The sequence below is a fragment of the Athene noctua genome, chromosome 13, assembly GCF_965140245.1.
Source record: "Athene noctua chromosome 13, bAthNoc1.hap1.1, whole genome shotgun sequence".
Lineage (NCBI taxonomy): Eukaryota > Metazoa > Chordata > Aves > Strigiformes > Strigidae > Athene > Athene noctua.
In genome coordinates this window covers 4,154,434-4,179,951 of record NC_134049.1, presented here as the reverse complement: position 1 = coordinate 4,179,951, position 25,518 = coordinate 4,154,434, and the positions used below count along the sequence as shown (strand labels likewise).

The following is a 25,518-nucleotide window of genomic DNA, read 5'->3' as shown; positions in this document are numbered from 1 at the left end:
CGATGTAGTGGAAACATAAATCTCACCTACCCAGTTTCACTTGTTGCTGGCATTTCCTTTATATCTTTCAATGTTATTGTTCTTAGATGTGGACGAGTGTGCAAGTGGAAATGGAATGCTCTGCAGGAACGGTCAGTGTGTGAACACGATCGGGTCCTTCCAGTGTCTTTGCAATGATGGCTATGAGGTTGCTCTGGATGGAAGGACTTGTGTTGGTAAGTGCTTTCTTTTAGGGCAGAAAAAAAGTGCAGCAAACTTTGAGGAGATACTCCTAGTAAAACGGTAGAAGTCAGAGAGAACTGTCACGCTGTCGTCATTGTACCTAGCAGAAAAAAACAATGACATGAGGAGAAGAGGACTCTTCTGCTCCTGGGAAGTTCCGCCGTCAGTTTGATGGAATCCAAATTAAAGCAGCCTCCACCACAGATTAATTAAGATAACAGCAATTACCTCAAATAAATTGTCTTTCTTTTCTTTTAGATATCAACGAATGTGCACTGGAGCCTGGAAAATGCTCACCAGGCACATGTCAGAACTTGGATGGGTCATTCAGATGTATCTGTCCTCCTGGATATGTCCTGCAGAATGACAAATGTGAAGGTATGTATGGAACAATCCTTCTGTACCTTTCCTACCTATTCACAGTTGTTACCACTTCCCTCCGCATCTAAACATGAGTAATGTTTAGTCTTCTGTGGCAGTGTACGGTTCTGAACTGTAGTCACTCACTTCCCAGAAAAACTCTCACCAAATTTTCTTTGAACCAGAACTACCTGATCTGATGCCAAGAAAAATCTAATCCCAGGCTGTTTGGTTGATGGTACATTGCTGAGGTTTGCCCATCACATGAGGATTTGAAAACTAACCCTAGATTTCGCACCCGGATTTCTTGTTCCTCTTTCTGTCTGTTCCTTTTGGTTTGACCTTTTTGTTTTTCAAATCTGTTAGATATCAGTGATGATGTAAGTTTACATTTTATATAGTACAGCTGCCAGTGTAGACATTTTTATTATCTCTTTAATTACTTGCCTTACAGACATTGATGAGTGTGTGGAACAGCCAGAAATTTGTGCCCTGGGCACGTGCAGCAACACTCCAGGCAGTTTCAAATGTCTCTGTCCAGAAGGCTTTGTGTTGTCTTCCACAGGAAGGCGATGCCAAGGTAAGTTCATTCCTATTTTCTGGCATTTCAAAATTTGTTTGCTGTTTTATAAAAGCCTTATTAGCTGCCTGTTTCTAATATAACAAGGAGACTCTGGACTCAAACTGTTTTTCACAGGGAAAACATGATAATTCTGTAGCTGGGGCCAGGTTCTGTCTTGCCCTAACATCTGTTTGTCATTAAAGAGAACATTGCAATAAAAGGGGTGAAGATAATATTAAATGTACCAGGTTAAGTGAGGAAACTGTGTTGTCCTGCAGCCCTTTCTTGCACTCCTGGAAGAAATGTTGAGGCTACCTGGACTCTGTATAGACTGTGACATGTCTGACGTGGAGATGGAGCATGAACACAGGCAGGAGACTGCTGCAATGCGCTGCTAAAGGCAGCATTTCTAGGAATAAGGCTGTTGCTAGCACTTACCAGATTCACCATAACACTTATTATATGCTATTCCTCTCCACAAATGTGCGGATAGAAAAAAGATGGATGGAAAAAATTTGCAAACAGTGTTGTGTGGACAATAAGCACCCATCTGCTTAGAAAAGTCTGAAGTGTCTTTTGGCTTCTAGATTACCACATACGCTGTTCAGAGCCTACACATGGGCACTAAGACAGAGATCAGATGCTGAAAGCTGAACACGTAGTAATGAAAAGCCACAGGTTAGTTTATTTTGTGGATAAAGAACAAGCACAGCAGATCAGGGAGTGAGTTATTTTAAAGTCTTTGGAAATTATTAAATAGATACGTCGTTAAATGTCCTATACACAGTGTGCACAGCGGGAACCACTGATGAGTAAGACCTTTATAAGGACCTCTGTAGTTATGTTTGGCACGGAACGGTGATGCTTGTTGACACCATAGTGAGTTCTTCACTTCACAGTGGGCTAAATGAAACTGTGGTTTTGGTAAAAATGAATCCAACCTGCAGTAAACATTCATCCAAGTCCCCAAACCACCATGCAGTTTGGCACAGTTACTTCACTCAACTTCAAGAAAGCAGTGTGGCTGTTTTAGCTGTGCTTTTGTAGGCTGTATAAATGAGGTTTCTTCAGTCTAAGGGTGGTGTTCTCTTCAGGTAAAGAAGAAAATCACCAAAAAAAACCCCCAGGAACCAAAATCATAAAAAACAATGCAGCCTAATCTTCTCCTTTATGAAAACAGACCACTGTTTCACACATCATGTCAGAGGAAAATGCACACTTGTGTGTATGAACTTTAAGTGGGCTTCTTCCCATCCCCTGGAGAAGACCATTGTTTTTTTTTTCAAGTATCTCAGGCCAAACAAAGTTTTGTTTAAAACTTCCCATTACCTAGAACTTTTGTAAAATATGGAGTTTGCCCAGCATTGATGCTGTAGCCAGAAAACTGGATGAGCAGCTGCTTCCACAACTGCCCTGTTGCTGTCCCCGTGCCAACGCAGGGAGCTGCCAGCTCTCTGCCTGCTGGATGCTTGTGGTCTGTGATCTCAGCTCTGCTCCAGCGTCCTGGTTACCCAGTGTAAGGGAGTAAAATGTAGTGCCAGTGGGCCAGTTTTCTTTGTTTGTGTGTACCTCGGGGAAGAATGAGGAAGGAAAGCGCTACCGAAAATTGCATCTCATTTTAACACTACACAGTATTATCATTACAAGTTGATTAAAATCTCTTGATTCTTACTGGTAATGGAATATAAATAAATTCAGCCAATATTAAGTTTTTACAAAAGGGAATGAGGACAGGAGGAGAGTACAGCACTCCCATCTCTGCTGGACAGAAGAGAAACCCCCCTCCTTTTCCATGACTGAAATAGGACACCCTATCCCATAGCTTTCCTTTACTGGGGTGGGGACCTCTCCTCTCTCTTCAGATCTTCCCCAGTCAGAGACAATAATGGTCTTGACAGACTCAGATGGAAGTTGGGTGTTTTGTTGGGGAGGCCTCCTATAATTTTGCAGTTAACACCTCTAAGCGAAAACTCTGCCAGAGTCACCCTAATGGCTCATAACAAGTTTTTCTCTACGCAGATCTGAGAGTAAGTTACTGCTTTACCAAATTTGAAGATGGAAAATGTTCTGTGCCGAAGTCCCGAAACCACTCCAAACAAGAGTGTTGCTGTGCCTTAAAGGGACAGGGATGGGGAGATCCCTGCGAACTCTGCCCAGAGGAAGCAGATGGTGAGTTATTGACTAGGTTACCTTACTGTTATGATAGCCTCTCAGAACTGAAAGAAGATTGGGATTCTTACAAGAAGAAATCAGGAAAAGTAATTTTCCAAAGGTGTTTAACCCTAATAATTGTCACTGTTCTCTGTAAAGTAGATGCCACTGCAGTCTCAAAAAACATTTTCCTAGCATATTCCAGTCTCAAGCATATTGCTTGTTTGCTTACAGGTTTGTTAATATGAGCAGGTGCTGAATATTTTGCTCTGGACGTGTCACATACAGAAAGTGGAAAGCAGTAAGTAGGTCCTTGACAGGCTCCGAGTGGAAATATCTGCAAGACACAAATGGAATTAATCTAATTGTAAATAAGTATAGGAAGGGGCACAATAAATGTGAAATCTAATTTAAAAAAAACCCAACAGTTGAACTACATCCACATCTGAATCACCCTGTTACATTTTTGTGACTACATTTTGTAATTGAAAAAAATCTAAATTTGCAATCTTATCAATATGAATGACTTGCAAAAATAGCAGGGAATGACAAAACACAGGCTTTGATGAAGGAAAGCCTCCCTGGACTGTTGCTAAAGAAACACTTTCCTTTATTAGTGTCCTTTGTAAGACTAAGTAACTAGGCATCAAGCAAGTCAACAGGCTTTTGTACCATCATGGTGCAATTTGCTGAACAGACTTTAATTCATGCTGACAAATGTGGTTAACAGCATTACTGGATTCAGCAATACATTAATACAGTTCGTTTCATTAATAAGTCATGTAGATGTTTTGCAGACAATCCGCATAAAAGCCAAGGGAAGAAAAGAGAATCAGATGTGCCAGTTGCAATATTCCTCCCTAGGCTTATTGCCTGTGCATGTTTCATTCCGTTGCCCTGGAGCATTTGAACCAAAGTCAGTTGGAAGAGCATGGTATACATCACAGAATTTCCTTGAAGTGTCAGTGCATATATTTTTCACAGTCCAAACTGTTCTCAAAGGACGATATCAAGACTGTTTTTCTCATCTTTTAAAAAAGAAATAGCTTTAAGATACCCGAGTCTGAGAAATCTATGTCTTGGCACGTCATGGACAGTGGAATTGTTTTGTTCTTTTAAAAAATTACTCAGTTGTTATCTCGTGCATGTTCTCCATCATATGCTATCTGAATGCAGGCTGGTAAGCTCCAGCACATGTGCCACCTGAGTCTCCTGAAGGCTTGAGCACAACAGGCAGGTGTTGTGCTACCCAGCTGCACAGGGCTGACTTTCCCACTCAGAGCCTAGCAGTGTGCCAGACACTTTGCTGCGTTCAGTGCCAGTGTGTATCTACATTTAGTTCTGTTTTGTTCAACTTCAGCAAAGATCAGCTAATGTATTTTAACTAAAGAAAGCGTAACATTTGTTATGTCTATGGCTGTCATGTACTGCTGCACTGTACACCTCTTCACAGCCTACTGAATTTGCCAAAGAAAAAGTGGATTATCATCAAGGGTTCTGTGATGTTCTGAGCATGGTTAGGAGAGAATACACTCAGCAGCATCTTGAAATTTTTTTGAATTACAGACCTGCATCCATCTATCTGCTCAAGATACAGTTTAGAGGAGAAAGGTAGAAGTTTAGTTTCAGTTGCAAGACTTGTATTTTTTGTGTGTGTGTCAGACACAAAACTAGAGGAGTTTCTGAAGCTGAAGGGCCTTTATGATTACAGGCATCCTTACTGCATTTTGGTCCACCAGAGTGGAAATTTAGGATTTCTTATTTATTCTAATGCCAAGAATATACCAGGTGATTTGCACAGGTAAGGAAGTACATGCCTTCTGCAACAAAAAATAGAGAATTAATTTTCCTCAGAAGACTTACATCATCTTTAAATCTTCAAAAACTACACAGATAACCCCGTGGATTTGGAAACCGAGTGGTGACTTCACTCTAAGATGAACCCAGAAATTTTACTCTCGGCCTACCTGTAATAAAATCATTACTTTAGGACCAGCGATTAGCGTGCTTTAAGAAGCTATTGATTGGTGACGACAGATTAAATCATGATGTCTTCAGAAAATGTAGGAAAACTTTCATTTACAACAAAAAAGAATGCAGTCACTAGTCTTGATACTTTTTAAATGGATATATTGCATTAGTTTTCTCCTTAAAGGAAGTTAAATAATGATGATTATTCACAGGATTTTACATACGTACATACAGGAGATCAGATGCAGTGTAAAGCAAGCATACGGGTTTTATGTGAATGTAAGATTAAATTCTAAGTTTAAACATTTGCATACTATATTTCTGGACCTGAACGTGAGGAGGATGAATTGGTATCAGTGGTTACTTATGTAGCTTGTAAGTAATGCTGATCACCAAGATAGAATTTAACATATGGTTTTAATTTTTTTTTTTTTTACAGAGGCGTTCCGACAGATTTGTCCATTTGGAATTGGCATCCTTGTTGGACCTGGTGATGCAAGACTGGGTAAGTGTCTGCACTGCACAATGCTGTGGTTGCATCAATATGCCATTTTCTACCCATAAACCATTCTCCCTTTCAATTGAGAATAACGTCTCTGCAGCTACTTCTAAAAGCCATGAATTGTGGAAACTTCTATACTTTTTTTTTTTCTCAATTATTCATACCAGTTTTAAATTCAAGCTTGAATATCTCATAACTCAGAAATTAAACTTCTCTTAGAGTAGCATATTTGGCTTGTTAATGTCTGCTGAGCAGAGTTGCTGGGAAACTTATGAAGGATTTAGAGAATGGATCACATAGCATACCTGTCTTTTCTTATACAATATATGTAGCCTGTTTACAGTAAATGGTTTTAATCCTCTAGAAGTGCAAACCACAGTTTCCCAGTTCCCTTCAGTACATCCTGTTCTCTCCCAAGACAAACAGCACTTCAGCCTTATTGGCAAAAGTTTTCATTTAAGGAGCGCTGTATGACTACTGCTTTTCATGTCTACTCTCCCTGTAGCCCCAGTCAGAAAGGGGTTTTTATCTGACATTTAGAATCAGTTTCTTTTCTGCATTCTGAAAGCTGTCCTGCAAGACAAAGTCTATGCCCTCGTCCTAATATATCAACATTCAAATATTAGTACTTTTTTGTAATCTGTGGAGTATTTCTCCCCAGAAATACACTTGTTCTGTGAGAGAAGTCTAAAACCACATGAAATCAATTGCACTTACTGTGTTGTTTGTGTTTCTGGTTAAGATGTGGATGAGTGTCTGGATCCAGATAACTGTAAATTTGGGCAGTGTATCAACACAGATGGGTCCTTCCGCTGTGAGTGTCCATATGGTTACATACTACAGGGAGCTCAATGTGTGGGTAAGTATAGCTGTTTCATCTTCCATTTTAAAGCATCTCCTGAATTGCTAAGTATGGCATTAAGGAGTAGTGGGGTTATAGTATTCTCATGTTGTGGAGTCTCCATATCCGCTGGTGCTTAAAACCTGCCAGGGCAGGACCTGAGCAGCCTGCTCCAAGCTGGTCCTGCTCTGACTGAGTGTTTGACCCAGGTAACCTCTAGCAATCCCAAATTCTGCTAGGTGTCAGTGACTCTAATTAAGTAACTTAATTAGATTTTATATTTTTGTGGTTTTTTTGGTTGTACATCGACAGATTTTATACCTTTTTAGTTGAGTATAACCATGTATTCTTGCCTTGATTTAACTGCTTGCAGATACTGATGAGTGTGCTGTTGGAAACCCATGTGGAAATGGAACTTGCAGGAATGTGGTGGGAGGTTTTGAATGCACCTGTGTTGAGGGATTTGAGCCTGGACCAATGATGACCTGTGAAGGTGAGACTCCCAAGTATTAAGCACTGTCACTGTAGTTGTTTGCTGAAACAGTTTCCTGATTTCGGAGACTATTGAGGGGAGTAAAGTGGCTTAAAAAGGAAAATATGGACATTTGGAACAATACATCTTTATCTGAAACAGAAAAGTAGGTTCCTCTTTCCTGTACCCACCTTGAACTGTGGTACCTTTTTCTAACTGGAGGTTGGGTGAACAGGCTTTCAGGTAGTATCTGTTAAGGGACTGCCCAGAGAGGAGCATACTGGGATATGGTCTCTCCAGAACAGTCCCCAGAAATGCTGCTTATTGTGTGTATGGCTTTTGCTTACCTCCTAGATGACCCTTGACTAAAGAGAGTCACTGTGGATGATGAAAATAGAAAATGGGCTGCTCGGGTTTGTTAGGGAAAAAACAGAAACAAAACAGAAAATATAAATGCAGTACTAGGCAATTACCATGGTACCCCATAGGTTCGATATTTTTCATGCTCTGGTCTCTCATTTCAAAAATAAAAAATTGAAAATGCACAAATTGGGGAGGAGTAAGGAAGATCAGAGTCATAGCAGGGACACGCAGAAAATTAATTAGACTAGAATTTTTCAGTGTGGAAAATGTGGTTGAAGAAATACATGATTTAAATTTATAAAGCCACAAGTGGTAAAGGTACCAAAAATAGAGTGAACGTGTTAGACAAAACCAAAGCAAACATTTTTATATGCATAGTACTTCAGTTGCGGAACTCTTTGCTGCAGAATATTAGTGAGGCCACGAGTATAAATTGACCCAGAAAGAGATTGTACAAATTTCTGTGGGAATCCGTCAGTGGAAATTAAGCTTTATAGTTTGGTTGTGGCTTTTGGCTGTGGAAGTCCTTAAACTGAGAGGCTGTGTCAGGGGAAAGGTCTCTGCATACATAGTATGGGGTGTTTTAATACTCATCTCCTCCTGTTACAGTCAAAGAGAGGAGAACATCCTAGGACATTCTGACACTCTCTTCAGACCTGACACAGCTGTTCTTAAATTATCTGCCACAATCTATTTGTTTGCAAGCCCGTACAAAAGAATGCTGCTACTTTTGCATCAGCTTGCATTAGTTTTATATACAGTTAGAGCTTCATTCACTTCCCTGTGGAATTTGGGTGAAACCTCAAATTGCAGCGGAGTACATAAACATCATCATAGAGCAGGAATTACTCAGGTAGCCCAGAGCGTATGTAAATGCACTTCAGAATAATGTTTCTAGTAAGGATATTGTTTTATGGAATTCAGTTTATGAAGAAGCTGAATTAGTACATCTAGAATTTAAAAATAAAAACCGAGCCTAGATGTGGAAAAGATACAGTTTAAACTGAGACAGTATTTTGGCAGCGTGGATCTTGAAATTATTTCCATTGGCTGCTTGCCATTGAAGATATTGAAACTTCAGGTAGCTGTGCGAACATCCTGGCACATCTGGTGCCTGCTTCTATACAGAAATCCATAATGAGTAGAACCAAGGGTCCCCAACTATTAAAATTTAGCCTTCAGTAAACTGGGATCTATGGTATTGCCCATCCCTAAAACCTGTGCGCTCAAGTCTGCTCAGTTTCACAAAAGGATGTTTCACTTTCCCCATGGTCTTTGTTGCTCCAAATCCAGATGTCAACGAGTGCATTCAGAACCCTCTGCTCTGCGCTTTCCGCTGCGTCAACACTTACGGATCCTACGAATGCAAGTGCCCCGGAGGGTATGTTCTGCGAGAGGACCGGAGGATGTGCAGAGGTAAAGCTCCTACCACACTCTCACAGTTAGGAGATAATGATTTCAAGTTCCTGCAGCGGTAGGGCTCTGACTCAGTGCACTATTGGGGCAGAGTTTTAATCCCAGGAAGTATCTGAGTCAGAAAGAATTTGGGATGAAATGCTATGGTCTGCATTATGCAGTTGACTGTATTAGCCCTGTCCTGCCCGTAAACCCTAGACATCTGCATAAAGTGAGGCCATATCAGATGATACGGTTTTTGTCTTGCCCTGAAAATGGGCATTTGGGAAAATTCAATTTGCTCTAGGCTAGTATATCTTATGCTTAGTTTAGCACAATAAAAGTATGTGTAGAATTTGATTACAATTGAAATTCCAAAGTCAGAATTTACTTTTGTGAATTTTCAGGTTCGTCTCTCTATATAATGAAATCTAAACCTTGTGTTTTAGATCAGAATGAGTGTGAAGAAGGAATTCATGACTGCGACTCAAAACAGATGGAATGCAAAAACCTAATTGGCACCTACATGTGTATCTGTGGACCAGGTTATCAGCGCAGACCAGACGGGGAGGGCTGTATGGGTAAGTGACACTCAAGTGTTGATGCTCTTGAAACGTACAGTTCCTCAGCAGAGCTGAAAATTTTGAATTTAACAAAGCGTTAAGGAACTCGGGGGAAGAATTACACAGCTCCCTGTATAGTGGATCTACCGGTGCTGTACACATCTTGCTTTGCGGTTTGGGCGTGCACACAGGTGGGCAGTAAGTAGAAACTCTGGATGTGGCTGTCTTCACAGTCAGTTTGTACTGCTGATGCTGAATGGCTCTGAGTGAAGAAAGTGGAGAATTGGGCCCTTTGCTGTAAACTTGTTTATCTCTGTTGGTGTGAATGAGAGTAGATCTGAATTGTTTTGAAACTTTGAACGGCCTTCAGAAGTGCAGGTGTAACTATGAAAAATTTTGAAAACTAGTGAGGAATATATTGCAGAGAAAATGTAGTAACAAAATATATAATATTGTGAGCCAGATGGTCATCTTTTCTCTGTAAATTGAATAAAAGAGACCTTTTATTTAGAAAAAAATAATTATGCAATTTCTTTAACCAGGCAGAGTACACAGTTTAAGAACTCCATACAAACTTCTCTAACCTGCATTAATCCAGTAATGGACTTGGTTTTTCTCATATCATTTCAAAAACAGATGAGAATGAATGTCAGACCAAACCTGGGATCTGTGAGAATGGCCGTTGTGTAAACACAGTGGGAAGCTACAGATGTGAATGCAACGAGGGGTTCACTGTCAGTGATGCCCAGAACGAGTGCCTTGGTAAGCTGCACCTTAACGCCCTAATGAACTGTCACTTTGATAGCAGAAATTCTAGTTGAAATTAAACTCAGAAATGTATAGTGGGTAAATGTGCTCTTGAATTTGTATGCCTTCGGGAAGGGGCTTTTGTGAGTGCCCTCCTGCAAGTTCATTCTTCCCATGTGGCCATGTGCCTGCTTCAGTCTGTCGGTTGGGTTGCCTTGCTGTGAAAGCTGACTGGTAGCTTCAGTCAGCTGGGAATTGCTCTGTCTTTGCTTTGATCCTGATTTTCAGCCAGTCCTCCTTCTCTGGGTTCAAACAGAAGCATGTATTTTTATAAGCATAATGTAACTTTGTCTTCCACCTTGTGCTAAATTTCCTGTCTTACTTGTTTCCCTTAGACATCCTGCTCTCTTTCTTACTACTGGTAGTCTTTCCTTCTCGGTTCCACAGTCCCAGGGTGAAGTATGCCCTTTCTTTTATATTTCTGACTAAATTCTCAATATCTCATGACCCTCTGGAGGTCGTTAGGATTCTCTGTGATGCATAATTTGTCTTCCAGACAACAGGGAGGGCTACTGCTTCACTGAAGTCTTACAAAGTATGTGTCAAATCGGATCAAGCAACAGGAACTCTGTCACCAAGTCTGAATGCTGCTGTGATGGTGGCCGAGGCTGGGGGCAAAATTGTGAGGTCTGCCCCTTCCCAGGCACCGTGGCCTTCAAGAAGCTTTGCCCACATGGCCGAGGATACATGTCTAATGGAGCAGGTACTGGCTTTTCTATTAAAGGCTCTCTGCCAAATTAAGTGAAATTACAAACTCTCTTTTTATGTGTTTGAATGCTGTGAGGTCCTAAATATTCTGCACATCAGTCAAAATTTCTGAGAGTTTTCATACTGAGAGAGTACAGTCCTTTGGGAGGGTGCATAGCCAAAGGCCCTGGATGACAAGGCATCCATGCCAGCTGGAGAGAGATTTATTTTGCATGCTGGCTGACTGACGTGCATTTGAATGTGTTGTAGGTACAGATTAAGAGCTGTTTGTGTACATGTAAGCAAAGTGATGTTTGATTTATGGAGGCTAATATATGATCAGCTCCAGTTTTTCACTTCCACTTAATGCTTCACTGCATTTGAAAGTTAGATTAATGCTACATTCCATATTTTTCCACTTAATATTTCTCCTTAATCTGTGCAGTATTTCATTATTTTATGTAATTTTTCTGTTTTATGTAGGGTGTGGGGTTTTTTCACATCAGGTCACAAGAATCTATTGAAGTTGTATAAAATCAATTCTTGTTCTATTGTAAACTAACCCTGAATTAATTACAGATATTGATGAATGCAAGGTTATTCATGACGTCTGCCGTAATGGAGAATGCATCAATGAGAGGGGATCTTATCGTTGTCATTGCAACCTTGGCTATACTACAGATATAACTGGCACTCTTTGCATAGGTAGGTTTTTCATTACGGTGTATGTATATAAAGTTTATTACGAAGTGGTGACTTGCAGAAGGAGATATGAACATTTTGAAAAGTGAGAAAAGAAAATGTCATTCCTTAGGATGCTTTTATATTTATTTCTGGAGCATTTTGAAAAACATTATCACAAATCTTAGTTATCAGCACTGAGGTATCTGGTTTTGCTTCCTCTAGATCTGAATGAATGTAATGAGTCCCCAAAACCTTGCAATTTCATCTGCAAAAACACAGAGGGGAGCTTTCAGTGTTCATGTCCTAAAGGGTACATCCTGCAAGAAGATGGGAGAAGCTGCAAAGGTAAAAATCAAGAAAATAATTTAGTGCAGAAACTCTTGTGTTTCATAGGCAAATACAAGGACATTTAAATGATATAAATCTCTCCCCTTGATTGATGAGTATTTCCACTGAAGACAGTGGAAGTGGCCTGAACAGGATGGAGCTGGTGTTTCAGTTAGTTCTTTGATATTCTGGATGAACAGTAGATCCAGAGGAGTTTTTGTAGGCTGATGGCAGCGAATCTTAAAAGAGTTCGTAACCAATAGTAGATACGCTTGGTCTTGTTTTGGTAAGCACTGTTGGTTTGAGCCGTATTTTTCAGTGAAACGGGTGTCTTAATGGATGCAAAGAGGAGCATGGTTTGCAGTGAATTGTCCAGCATCAACAGAGTTTTAACCTACCACATCTGTAACACGCTGAATAAGGGACAGCGGTGCAAGAGAGATTTTGGAATGTTCATAATTTCATTTATTTATGTATTTTGGTAGCAAAGATCTGACTGAAACCACACAATTTAGAGCAGCAATTTTAAACTTGGCATTGGAAATGACAGTGTACTTTGTCATTAGGTTTAAATATTTCTTTTGAAATAATAGCATGCTTCAGTGCAATACCATTTTGCAGTCTGCCACTGCTTCTCATGAAGATGGTGACTTCACATTTATTGACTGCAGTAAGAGCAGACGTTTATTATGTGACAACATTTTTCAGACAGATGAGTGGTGTATGTAATCCAGCATTGGCATGGATACTAGTGTAGCTCTGAAGTCCCATTCGTTATGGGGCTTCATATGAGAGGAACTGGAAGCCAACGTGGAAAGTGAGATGTAGGTTCAAAAGGCTCTATTGGATATTATTTATTTGCAATCACTTCTCTCTAAGTCCAGCTGAACTGTCAGATCTTCCACAGGGAACATAAGTGAAAGATGTTTTCTTGGGTTTTTTTAGATCTTGATGAATGTGCAACAAAGCAGCACAACTGCCAGTTCCTTTGCGTCAACACTATTGGGGGTTTCACTTGTAAATGTCCTCCTGGATTCACTCAGCACCATACAGCCTGCATTGGTAAGTGGCATGGGAACATAGACACGGATTTGGGGTTTATTACTGACTCTTATTCCAGAAGCAAAGTAGGAAGGAGGTGAAATTGGCTTCCTGAGAAACCAAATGGAAACACAGGCCAGGTTCAGATCCCCGTCCCACCAGATGAGAAGATGCAAAGAGGCCCTTTGTCCTACATTCCCTTGTTTTCATAATCTTTGTCTTTGAATTTTATGCTTGCAGGAATCAGACAGTAAAACCACCAATTTGTAATTCTTGCCTTACCCTTTCTTACCCATTGAGCAAAAAAATAGTTACATTTCTGTTCTTGTAGTTCATTGCAGGACTCACATTAGAGGTCAAGGCTTCTTGAAACAATAAGCATGAAACATAAATTTCTGCAGTTGTCCTTTAAACACACCCATTATGTCTGTGGAAATGTAGTACTTCCTGCAAAACACTTTTTCTGCTCTGCAAGTTGGATGTTGCTTGTGGCAATCGGATGATCCTGTGGTATTGGTGTGAATTTGGGGGTGTTTGAAGACTAGAACTTCAAACTCCATGTTCTTGGTGAAGAAAAGAAGTGTGTCCCTTCCCATAGGTATTGTTAGTGTTTTCAAATTAAAAAGAAGGTAATGTAAGCTCTCCTTCTGTAGTGCAAAATAAAAGATGGAGAGGGCAGTAAGACAGCTGCATTATCGCTGTTTCTTTACCTCTTGTCACAAACTGTTTGTTGTTGGCGTTGCTAAACGATCTTCTTCACAACAAGGACTAAAAAGTAACACTCGGGCTTTGCTGTTTTTCAGATAATAATGAGTGTGCTACTGAAATCAATTTATGTGGGGCGAAGGGCATTTGCCAGAATACACCAGGAAGTTTTGTTTGTGAGTGTCAACGTGGCTTCTCACTCGATCAAACTGGGCTTAGCTGTGAAGGTAGGTACAACACACGGTGCATTTGACTTGCCCTTCTCCTGCATTCCTTCATCTTCTCTCAGCCATACTGTCATCCAGGGAGAGACCTATGGAGTAAGCACCAAAACCTGTGGGGTAAGCATGTGTAGATTGAAGGGGAGTGGGGTATGGACATTAAGCAACAAGGTAGTATTTCTCTCCATGGGCCTGAATAAATAGATATATTGCGGGATGCTAAAGAGCTGGACAGGTATTTGCGGAGGAGACTTCAATTTAGCCTGGAATGTTTAAGTTTAACCATCATAAGTTCAGCAAACTTCCCTTGAGTGGATTTCTGAAGCACTCGCCAGCGACAGGAAGGAAGTCTTGCATCTCCAAGACAACCTGCTAAGGAGAAAATTCAAAGGCTGCAGACTTTATTCCTCTGGGTCCCTAGAGCCTCTAGAGCCTTCTCCTGGGATGGAGTTTGGTTTGATTTGAAAAGACATATCCTGGAATTCCTGGTTTGGATGATTTGAGTAAAAGCGAGGAACTGTCAGCTGTGGAGCTGGGAGACTCAGGAAGCTGGGAGCCTTAGAAAAGCCTCGGGAGTCCCATATACAGATGGCTTTTTGCTGTCTCTTCCATAACAGAATGCAAAAAACCCCAAAAAGTGTGACTGAATTTGAGCTTTCAGTGGTTTTCAGCCCTAAGTTACTTGTGGTGGAGCCAGAAATCCAAACCTGAAAGGCCCAAAGTGGTCTCCCAGCACGGGTCTGGTTTTGGAAGATCCTGAAATATACCTCTATATATATGATTTATGAATATGATTATTTGTAACATATTTTTCAAATATAGCTTAATTTGAGCTTCTCTCCCAAAACTCAGAGTGTATCTCACCTTTTTAGATGTTGATGAATGTGATGGAAACCACCGATGTCAGCATGGTTGCCAAAATATAATTGGAGGATACAGGTGTAGCTGCCCACAAGGATATCTCCAGCATTACCAGTGGAACCAATGTGTTGGCAAGTCACTTTTTAAAATTCATACATTAAGATGCATGTTACCTTTGTTAGCAGCAAGATGAGAAGGGAAACGTTGCAGTTTGCCATATTTTCTTTTTCTGATTATATTTTAATAAGTTCAGTGGAGTTTCATTACAAACTTGTGCTCCTGTGAAAGGCAGAGTGGATATGAAGCACCCAGTAGCCTTTGTCATGGTTTGATTAGTGTTCAAGCACAAAAGTGCTAGAAGTGGTATTGACTTTGAGGGAACTTGTGTTACTCATGTATTTTTGTGGTCTGAACAAGGCAGTCTTACTCAGCTGTGCAACAGTCTCTGCCCAGACACAGGTCCTGTCTGAGAGCTGATGGTGGGTTGAACCTGGCAGATGCAGAACCACAAGTTTGGATTGTTGAATTGTAAAATTAAACTTTTGGCCCCAAGCATCTAAAATTGTATTAAAATCCTACTTGATCTGTGCTACTCTTACAACACCTACAGGAAGGCTGCTGTGTTTAAGCTGCTCCTCAGTACAGAATTAACCATTTGTCATATTTGAGCAAAGCTACTACTGTCTGTCTAAAGATGCTTCCTTGCAGCTTTGGGATACAGTTTATACAAGTGTTTACAGGACAATTCTGGTTATAAATAACAAATGCTAGTGCTCTTTATTTATGTTAAGAAGTAAATACACTGGTGAATTACAATGCTGATTTCTTCTTTGTCTAAACTTTGGTTCTATCCCAAGTCTCCGAGCCCTCATAGATGGGACTGCATGTGCAAAGCATTGATGCTGGGTATGAGTTGAGCAGACAGAACTAGGTCCTCTGCAGAAGTCATGGGAAAAGTCTGCGTGTGTTTCAGCAGTGTAGCATGTAGCATATTCAAACAAGAGAAGCACCAATCATTTTTCCTCTAGTGACAGTTATGTGCATTTTTAGTCACATTTAATAGGCTTCATACAGGCTAGTCTTGCATGGATACCCGGAGATGCGTGACCTCTTTGAGAACAAAGGGCTTCATAACTCTTTGTTTGGCTTTCTTTGCTTTCAGAAACATAAAAATGCCTTTGCTTGTTATCACTGTGATGCTCTAGGGAGGTCTCTGCTTTTAATTATGCTTACCAAACCTCCTGACATTTTATACAGTCCTTGCTGTGACATTTGCTTGTGCTCATGCTCCAGTACTCTATGCCTGTAACATACAAGAGAACAAGGAAGGACTGCAAATATATGGTGGTTTTGAATATTAATTAAACTAGCGAATTTTAGGGTTAAATTATAATTTAATCTGCAGGAGGGTAGAAAAAACCAAAACCCAGGACTGTCATGTCTGGCTGCTGAAGGACATTATGGAATCTGAAAAAGTGCAGCCCTCAGTTTTGTGAAACATCTTGGCTGTTTCCAAGTCTTCCTGGGTGACAGTATTTAACTAAGTGTATTTCCAAACCAGGTGTACCCTGTTATTCCAGCTTTTTGAGCCTATTGACTCCTGGTTAGATTTTATAAAAGGAATGTCAGTCTCAAAATGCACAAGTATTTCCCCCACTGAAAGAAAGGCTTCAGCCTTGGCACCACAAGTACCCATCACCAGAAACTTCACCAGGGAAAATTACACTGAAAGCCACCACTGGGGAAGGACTCAGCTAGCACTTCCACCTTCTTGGACATAGGGCAGTCCAGGCAGAAACTCAAAACTGCAGGGAAAGAGGCTTGGTTTCCTCTGTCCTCACGGCGTCTCTCCTTCCTGCCGAAGCTGAGCACTACATGTTGTAGAGCAGAGAGCCCAGGAGAGCAAGGCTGGTGCCTGACTGCACAGCTCACGCAGAGCCTGAGGCTCCCATAACTGTTTATTTCACTTTTTTTTCATTATTTTCTTCCAACAACCATGCAAAATATGGGAACTAACCTCACTAGTTTCCACACTCTTGCTGCTGTGGAGTGAGGTGAAGTGAACGTATCTCCTCATGGTGCAGTAACTCTCTGCGTCCCAAACCTGCATTTACGATGTTGACATAATTGCTGTGTTACGTATGACAAACATTGAAGCATCACTTTAAGTTAATGGCAAAACTCCTACAGGCTTTGGTAACACAGAATTCCGTCCCAGGTTTTAATACCTTGTGGTCTCCACATGTTCACATTGTAGCGTCTGTAACTGTATATGCTTAAGATACTTATCTAGATCTCCTGGGTATACCACAGGGGAAGAATACATGTAATAGGTTTTTCCGTGACAATTCCTTCATATTCCTTGGCAATCCCCATTCTGAAAACAGTTTGTGTCTTTTTTAGCTTATTTAATGAAGCGTTCAGGGACTTTTGATGTTGCTGCAACGCATATTTAGATAATCACTGAAGAATGCTTTGGTTCCTCCCATGTCTTGTGCTGTGTGTGACTGCATCTCCTGCCCAGACAATTCTGTAGTGCACCATGCTGTAAATCAGGCTGCAAGAAGCAAAGACTTTCCTTTTAAACAAAGAACAAACAGCCACATTGTTTGGAAAAAGACAATTATGCTCTGAATTAATACTCATTCTCCTGTAACCTAGATGCTTAGGTCAGAGATGCTGCTCTGTGCTTTACATTTTATCCATACCGCGTCCAGATGGCATTTCTTATGCACGTACAGACGCGTGCAATGTGCAAATGCAGTTGTTTTATCACAGAAAATGGGGAACAATAGCATTCAGAATGTTTCAAAGCAATTTGCTACATCAAAAAAATTCAGACCGTCTCCATTTAAAAAACTAGCCATTTACAGTAAATAAGCCTGAACTGACCTTGAACTCCTACAGTGCTGCACTTGGGGAAGTTTGGAAAAAGGCTGGCTCAGAATGTGGCAGTCTTGTGTCTACGGCTGCTTTTATTTTTACTTTACTATTTGTTCCTGTACCTTACCTGTACCTCACATTTAAATGTGAGTGTGTAGGGGGAGGGATTTTCAGTGCCTGGAAGAGGTGTCAGATCTTGCTTCCTCACTCTTTTTCCTTTAATGTTGAATAGCATTATGAACATGGGATTACTGGGCCAGACTGTTGGCTGTACAAAGTTTTATTCTTCTCAGTTGTTTCTGGAACAAAAAAAAAAGTTGCCTCCTCTGCTTCTCTGCTCTCCAGAGCATGAGCTGACGTGGCATGAAACATCTGTAGAGTAGCCCAAATGTTGCTCTGTTTTATGGTTGTAGTCATCTCCTGGCGACTGCTGCCCTAGCCAAGGGTGAGGCCAAGCCCTGTTCTCCGTTTCTGTCCATCCGATGTGGCAGCACGTTTAGCAACAGTCGAGCACAACCTTTCTGAAGGGGTAGGTTAGACTACACCTGACACTAAAAGTTAACGTGGTATGTTCTGCTTCTTTTCCAGATGAAAATGAATGTCTCAGTGCACACATTTGTGGAGGAGCATCTTGCCACAATACTTTGGGAAGCTATAAATGTATGTGCCCTACCGGATTTCAGTATGAACAGTTTAGTGGAGGTTGCCAAGATATCAATGAATGCGGTTCTGCACAAGCCCCATGCAGTTATGGTTGTTCAAATACTGAAGGTGGCTATGTCTGTGGATGTCCACCTGGTTACTTCAGAATAGGACAAGGGTAAGGGATTCTCATTTTAAACTAACAGACATAAAGGGGACATAATCCGCTCCTTTCTCTGTAGCGTGGAGCAGCAGAACCGGGGGGATTGTCACCAATGAAAGAGGGGTAGGATTGTGGAGGTGCTCGAGAGTTGGATGCACCTGCTGATTTTGGAGATGAGAGAGGGGAAAGGTAACCAAAGCAAGGGAGCAGTGTGGTTTTAACGCTTGATGAAATTTGGTCCAGCCTACCAGGTTCAATCATCTCTTTCAAGCTACTGCTTTCACCTCCTGCACCCCCCAGCAGCTAGATGAGTTCTCCGAGCTTGCCACTTGGGAGCTCACACACCTCACTGTGATTTGTGGTGTATCACTTGTCTGCTTTAAAAAATAATAAAATAATAACAACAACCCCTGCCAGCTGCAAAGACAAACGATATTATACAAGTGGCTTCACCCACTGGTTAGAATAACAGTTCTGTATGCTCTTACGTTCTTACATGTTCCATATTCTTCTGTGTTTCAAATGAATAATTTTTTAAAATAAATGTCTGCTTTATCAAGAAAACCAATTTTCACTTGTCCCGGTGGTAGCGTTAGGGTTGTGCATCGTGTAGGACCAAGCAACTCAGATGGAAAGCAGAAAGATTGTGGCTTAAATTGTACAAGTGACTAAAAACTTTGGGATATGTTATGAAAGACCTCATTTTTTAGATTTTTCAGCAGTTTCTGAAAAATGGTCTTGTTTAATGTATTCCAGGTTGGATAACAGAAGTTACTAACAACTCCTCATAACTAAAGCCCGTGTTTTTAAAACTCTTAAATATCGGCAGGCCTCTCTTAGGCAAAGCTTCGTGGAGCTAGGTTCTTGACATCAGAGGCAGCTGCATCGTGATTCAGTGAGAATTTTGTCTATTGACATCAACAGAAATTCTTCCTAGGAAATGAGTGCAACATAATTGCTTTATTATTTGTATTCATAGTCCCCCAAATTCAGCTTTTGATATCTATGTCTCACTGGAATTAATTTTTAATTTCTTCCTTCCTCAGACACTGTGTTTCTGGAGTGGGGCTAGGCAAAGGTCAAGGACAAGAACTTTCACTCAGTGGAGAAGTAGATGACAACTCCCTCTCTCCAGAAGCTTGTTATGAATGTAAAATCAATGGCTATCCCAAGAGAGGAAGGAAGCGCAGAAGCACGAATGAAACTGCAAATGAAGCAGAGGTAATTGACCCTTTTTGGGCGAAAGGGTTTGCGGTTGTCTTGTGAAAACCAGTCTCAGAAGGTGGTGTGTCGGGAGACAATCCCACAGGAAAAACGTACACCCCAAACAAAGTAGACTAAAGAGCTTGGGTTGGGATGTCATGTAGTCTGTGGGTGGGCTTTCTGAAGTTGTTCATGTCATAAGGCACAGATCATCCTCTGAATATCTATGTCGCATCAAACACCAAAATAAATGCCCATCCAGCTGTCTAGAGAGCAGTCCACTCACCAGAAAATCGGGGTCTTGATGTCAGAGGACAGTGGTATGTAAAATGTTTGTGTGACCTTGTGGCCAGAAAGGCAGGCCGTGGTGGGCAGGGCGGACACGGACCCTGCCAGGCAGCACCGTGTGGAGTGTCCGGGGCCGGAGCCCTCTCCAGAGCAGACGCAGAGCTTGGGACACAAACACCTCACCTGAGGTTGTCCAGGGCTGCTGCCCTTCCCGGGGCTTGCCCAGACCCTTGCAGTCAGTCACCCAGGTTGCTGTCCCGGGGCCGAGGCTGCACACAGGGCTCACCGCTGGCCCGGGCACCAGAACAGGAGGCAGAGCTTAGTTTGTCATTACTAAAAATTTGCTGGGGAGAGAGGCAGGTTTCCATTTGCCTACGAGGGAGATAATTGTGTCATCTGTACCACACATCTATGCTCCACAGTCCAGAGGAGGCCACAAGGATGATCAGAGGGCTGCAGCACCTCTCCTGTGGACACGGGCTGAGAGAATTGAGGTTGTTCAGCCTGGAGAAGGTTCTGGGGAGACCTTCTAGTGGCCTTCCAGTACCTAAAGGGGATACAGGAAAGATGGGGAGGGATGTTTTTCCAGGCATATAGTGAATAGGACAAAGGGTAACAGTTTTAAATTGAAAGAAGGTGGATTTATATTAGATAGTAGGAAGAAATTCTGTACTGAGACACTGGCCCAGGTTGCCCAGAGAAGCTGTGGCTGCCCCCTCCCTGGCAGGGTTCAAGGCCAGGTTGGACGGGGCTTTGGGCAACCTGGGCTAGTGGAAGGTGTCCCTGCCCATGGCAGGGGGTTGGAACTCCATGATCTTTAACGTCCCTTCCAACCCAAACCGTTCTGTGCTTCTGTGATTCTATTGCGATGCTTGCACAACTCCCACTTCTACTAGCTGTTGTCATTGGCTTTTTTTAATTAACCAAATATTAGTAGGTGGTTTCAGCACTTTTATTTATGTGAAAAGTAGTCTGCTGTGTGACAGGTTTTGTCTTTATGTAAAGGACAGAGACATCCCTTTTCATTCATCCTTGGGTGTTAGCAAGTGTTTATCAAAAAAGCAGTAAAGTAAATCCTTAAGCAAACTCCCCCTGCTGGGGTTTGTTCTGAATTGATCACACCAGTGAGACACAGCGGGATGGGGTGGTTGTAATTGTTTGGTGCTGGAAGCTCCACTGAAAAACACATCTCCCGGTATGAGCTCAGAGGTCCTGTGTAATGTTACTGTAGTCCCTCCTGCGCTCAATTCAAACTCCTTGCGTTACCTGAGGAGTCCCACGTTGACTTATTTCAACTCCTTGTAACCTAAAGTCAGAATTGCCCCGTCTGCTCATCCAGTGCAATGTCCAGCACAAGTCACTGGATTTAAACCTTATTGTTCACATTAATTATATTAATTATATACAGAATTCAGGAAACAGCTTGTAGGAGAAGTGTCACCAAGTCCACAGTCATTTGACTTCTCACTTGTTGATCCAGTCTGAGGCGAGAGAGATGTTAGAGGTGAGGGGACCTGCCCTGACGTCCCGGAGAAGCAGCAGGTCATGGCAGGTCTCTACACTGTGCAGATATTTGTCATTCAGCTGAAAGTACCTGTCTGAGCGTGCAAATGTGTGTGTGTGTGTCTGTAGCGGCCAAAAAACCCGAGTCACAGTGTTCTCCTTTCTTTCTGCGGGGCAGGGGCCATTTATTTTCTTTAACTCTCTCTCTTTCTTCTTACAATAATACACACTTACGCTCTCATCCAAGCTCTTACTTCATAATAAGCAAATCAGCAACTAGACAGTCACCAACCCTCTCTCTCACAAGCAGTTCCATACTTTTCCACAGCTCAGCGTCACGGCCGTCCTTTGTTTTTCCCAGTCACCTTACCCCCTCCTGGCTGTTCCTTACCTCTCTTCCACGGCCCATTTCTCCTCAAAGCCTTGCTGCTTCTCCGAGCCCGTGCAGGACTGACCAGTCCTGTTCCGAGCCTGCGCAAAACCTCCACCGACCCATGTCCATTTGCCTCTTAATACGCTGAATCTCCCAGGGCTGTGCTGGGCTGACCGGCCAGCGCCAACCTGCCTCTTCACCATTTCCCAGTAACACGCGGAATCTCCCAGGGCTCCCAGTCTCCCCCTTTCTGCCTTGCAGCTGCACCTCCAAAGGCGTTATCCATTGAGGTTTAGACAGACTTCAGAGAACACAATCTACGTACGATAGTTACAAAACAGGGCAGATCACTGCTTGAGGGCTCATCGCTCCGGTCACACACGCAGTCTCCGCTGGTCCCACGCTGTGTCATCATCTCCGCGTTCTCCACTCGGGCACTGGCAGTCCCCAGGGCCGGAGCAGTGACTGACGCTGTCCCAACCGCCTCAGCAGAGCCCCCCGACAGTCCCGCGCAGCACCGTCACCAACACCGCTGGTGGCGGGAACATCCACCGGGGCGCGTTACACCCGGCACGCAGGGCTGCCTTACAGTAACCCTGGCACAGGGGCAGAGAGCGGATTCAGCACTTGTATTCACCACAGGGGCAGCCACGCAGTGAGCGCCGCCATTTTCTTCACCACATGGGCAGTCCCTAAGTGAGAGCCGCCATTTTATTCACCACACAGATAGTCCCTAATTGAGCGCTGCCATTTTCTTCACCACACAGGCAGTTCCTCATTGGGTGCCACCATTTTCTTCACCATGTGAGCAGCCCCTCAGTGCGTGCTGCCATTTTCTTCACCACACAGACAGTCCCTCATTGGGTGCTGCCATTTTCTTCTTCCTTCGCCACATAGGCCGTCCCTAGTGAGTGCCACCATGTTTTTCACCATGCAGATGTGTCACGTTCCAAATATAACCAAGGGATTCTGAGCACTCTTGTAAAATGTGGCCACACCATCACTATCCTGAGCTAAATGTTACCTGTACTCTCTGCTCACGTGCGTGCTTTTCCACACACAAATACAGGCGATTCCATGAGGCACTCAGTGCGTGGCACTCTGCTGATACAAGAAGACAGCAGAGTGCTTTTGCCCAGAAGAGTGTGGATGTTTGAATTTGAGCAGAGTGGGTTTGCAAGCTGTTTCTTCAGTGTGTTTCAGTACTCTCTGTGATTACTGCTGGATTTGTCTCAGCGGTGACATAGATCTTCCCTTGCTTTTCAAATGAAAATGTTACAGCTGATGTGCTGTCTGAAATGTTACCGTTCTGCCCCTGCAGCATGACTCATGCACAGGGGACTCGGAGGGCGCCCAGTTACCATCACCCAGAGGTGAGGGGCGATGCTGCTTTCCCAGCACCCCACTGCACCCAGGGGCCGCCCTGGTTCCACACCTAAACAAAGCAAATCTTTGCAAAGCAGAAAACTCCCACCTAGATCATGTGCCTCCCCCACAGACCCTGCTCTCTTCTACAGACTCTTGTACATGTTAGCTTGTGGTTCCCCTGATAGAGAGGAGGCGTGTGCCTTTGCTGCTCTCGTTGTAGGAGACCGGTGGTTTACTCCAAGCATGGAGAGGCTTTGTTTGTCAGGCAGGGGGACCCACACACAGAAGCTTTCAGTGCACGTCTCAGGCTGCTGTTACCCACGCAGGGGCAGGGACAAAGACTGTACTTTATCCTGACAAGTCCTAGGCCCATAATAGTGGATTTGACAGATGATATTACAGACCCTCCTTTTTAAAAATATCTGACTAATAATGAATGAGCTGGATAAGAAATACATACGTGTAGGCGCATGTGAAATGGCCTCTGACAAAAGCAACTAACATCGTTTGTTCTTGTGCAGGATCAGCAAGAGCTGGAGCCACCGATCAGTCTCGCCAGCTGGGATATTGAGAAAGCAGCAGTCTTCTCCATCAACATCTCGGATCTCAGTAACAAAGACCGCATCCTGGAACTGCTTCCTGCCCTCACAACACTGACAAACCATAACCGATATTTAATTGACTCCGGAAATGAAGACGGTTTCTTTAGAATCAATAAGAAGGACGGGATAAGTTACCTTCATTTCACAAAGAAGAAGCCAGTGCCTGGAAACTATTCATTACAAATCAGTAGTATTCCACTCTATAAAAAGAAGGAACTTAACCAGCTTGAAGAGAAACATGACAAAGACTACCTCAGTGGTGAGCTGGGAGACAACCTGAAAATGAAAATTCAGATATTGCTTCATTAATTCATCAACCAAAGACCAAATAATTAAACCAAAGATAGATAGGTAGGACTGAATATTCCTCCCAATCAGATTCTCCATATCATAGGTACAATCTTACATGAGTACATTTGTATGAACGAGCACTATTATATTACTACATAAACAAGGTACAGGATGAATACCCTAGCTCAAAACAACCACTTTCTCAGGCTTTTAAGTGTAGCTGAGCTACCTTGATATGTTGAATCTTGAAAACTGGGACTTTTATCATTGGAAGTTGGCCACTGATGCTGAGACACGTCATCATTTCAGCAGAGGTACAAGAATGTGCTTTCAACTGATGGACAGCTCTATTTTTGTAATTCCTAAACTTTGCTTCTCCAACTACAACTTACTAGGTCAGCCATTTATGATATCCGTTTGGTGCTAGTAAATTTTCAACCTAGATTTATAAATGCACTGTAATATTTACACAACTTAGAAGCCAAAATTGCCATTATTCAGTCTAAATACTTCAATCAACCAAAGTTAGCTCAGTAGTTTATCTCAGTTATGCCTATAATACAATACATGTAAATTAAGTGTGTGTATACTGTAATCATGCTATTTTTATCAATGAAGCATTTGTAAACTAGATTAATAATACCCTTAATGTGAGGGTTTGTAATGGTGCTTATAAGACCAACTACTTGTTAACTGTATACACAAACCTGATGATAAAATTTCTGTGACTTGCCAAAATGCACTGAGGTCAGTAGGGACCATTAAACATTCTCAAAAGTCAGATGACAATCAGTGCCATCCTACACCATGACATTATGTAACGTGTCAAGAGTACCCACAGTCGTTCATATCAACAAGGGTTCAATGTCATAAATGTCACAATAAAACAGTTTTTTTTTTAGTTTATTCTGTGGCCTTGTGTTCTTGCTAAAAGTGTGATAAACTGCATTCTTATGTTTCAGGCATTGTTGGTAGGGTCAGTTGTATATCTGTCTGTGTGCACAGGTGATTTCTCTCTGAAGGTGTGCTGCTGCCATTTGTTCATTCTTCATGCAAAGGAAGAACAGAAGAAATACAAAAACCTTCTCAAATCTGAACAGCAGTGGACCTCTGTCAAATTACTGTGTGGCTCCAGAAAGCAAGTTAGAACATTTCCAATGACTTGACCTGAATAATCCTGCCAATGTGTAACTTTGATAGCCAAAACATGCAGAAATGGATATTAAATCATTATACAGAAACCACATTTAATTAATTTGAAAAGTCTTGTTTGCTAAAACTGCCCTGACTTAAGATACTCCATTCTTCGACCCCGCTTCAACAGCTATTGTCAGATAATCTAAGACTGATAACAAAGGGCTAATCCAATACCAAAAGCCATCACAAGATGTAGCTGGGTTTTAATATCAAATTAACTACTCGATGATGCGGGTGTTCTTGTATACCCAAGTGCCGTGGTGTATGTTT

General features: G+C 42.2%; 1 protein-coding gene across 3 annotated transcripts in view; it reads left to right on the top strand.

Moving 5' to 3' along the window:
* Positions 1 to 24,957, top strand: part of FBN1 (fibrillin 1) — a 159,038-nt gene extending 134,081 nt beyond the window's left edge. The window contains exons 48-66 of one of the 3 annotated variants that reach the window (XM_074917728.1): positions 87 to 215; positions 481 to 600; positions 1,037 to 1,162; positions 3,164 to 3,313; positions 5,706 to 5,771; positions 6,511 to 6,627; positions 6,983 to 7,102; positions 8,738 to 8,860; positions 9,289 to 9,420; positions 10,039 to 10,164; positions 10,706 to 10,912; positions 11,476 to 11,601; positions 11,803 to 11,925; positions 12,853 to 12,969; positions 13,752 to 13,880; positions 14,747 to 14,866; positions 18,207 to 18,438; positions 19,470 to 19,644; positions 23,680 to 24,957. In XM_074917728.1, coding sequence (XP_074773829.1) covers positions 87 to 215; positions 481 to 600; positions 1,037 to 1,162; positions 3,164 to 3,313; positions 5,706 to 5,771; positions 6,511 to 6,627; positions 6,983 to 7,102; positions 8,738 to 8,860; positions 9,289 to 9,420; positions 10,039 to 10,164; positions 10,706 to 10,912; positions 11,476 to 11,601; positions 11,803 to 11,925; positions 12,853 to 12,969; positions 13,752 to 13,880; positions 14,747 to 14,866; positions 18,207 to 18,438; positions 19,470 to 19,644; positions 23,680 to 24,069 — 2,828 coding nt within the window. In that variant the 3' untranslated portion in view covers positions 24,070 to 24,957. Of the gene's footprint in view, positions 1 to 86; positions 216 to 480; positions 601 to 1,036; positions 1,163 to 3,163; positions 3,314 to 5,705; positions 5,772 to 6,510; positions 6,628 to 6,982; positions 7,103 to 8,737; positions 8,861 to 9,288; positions 9,421 to 10,038; positions 10,165 to 10,544; positions 10,609 to 10,705; positions 10,913 to 11,475; positions 11,602 to 11,802; positions 11,926 to 12,852; positions 12,970 to 13,751; positions 13,881 to 14,746; positions 14,867 to 18,206; positions 18,439 to 19,469; positions 19,645 to 23,679 lie in introns of those variants that run through there. The other 2 variants (XM_074917729.1, XM_074917730.1) reach the window with 2 other exon arrangements.
* Positions 24,958 to 25,518: the final 561 nt, after the last annotated feature.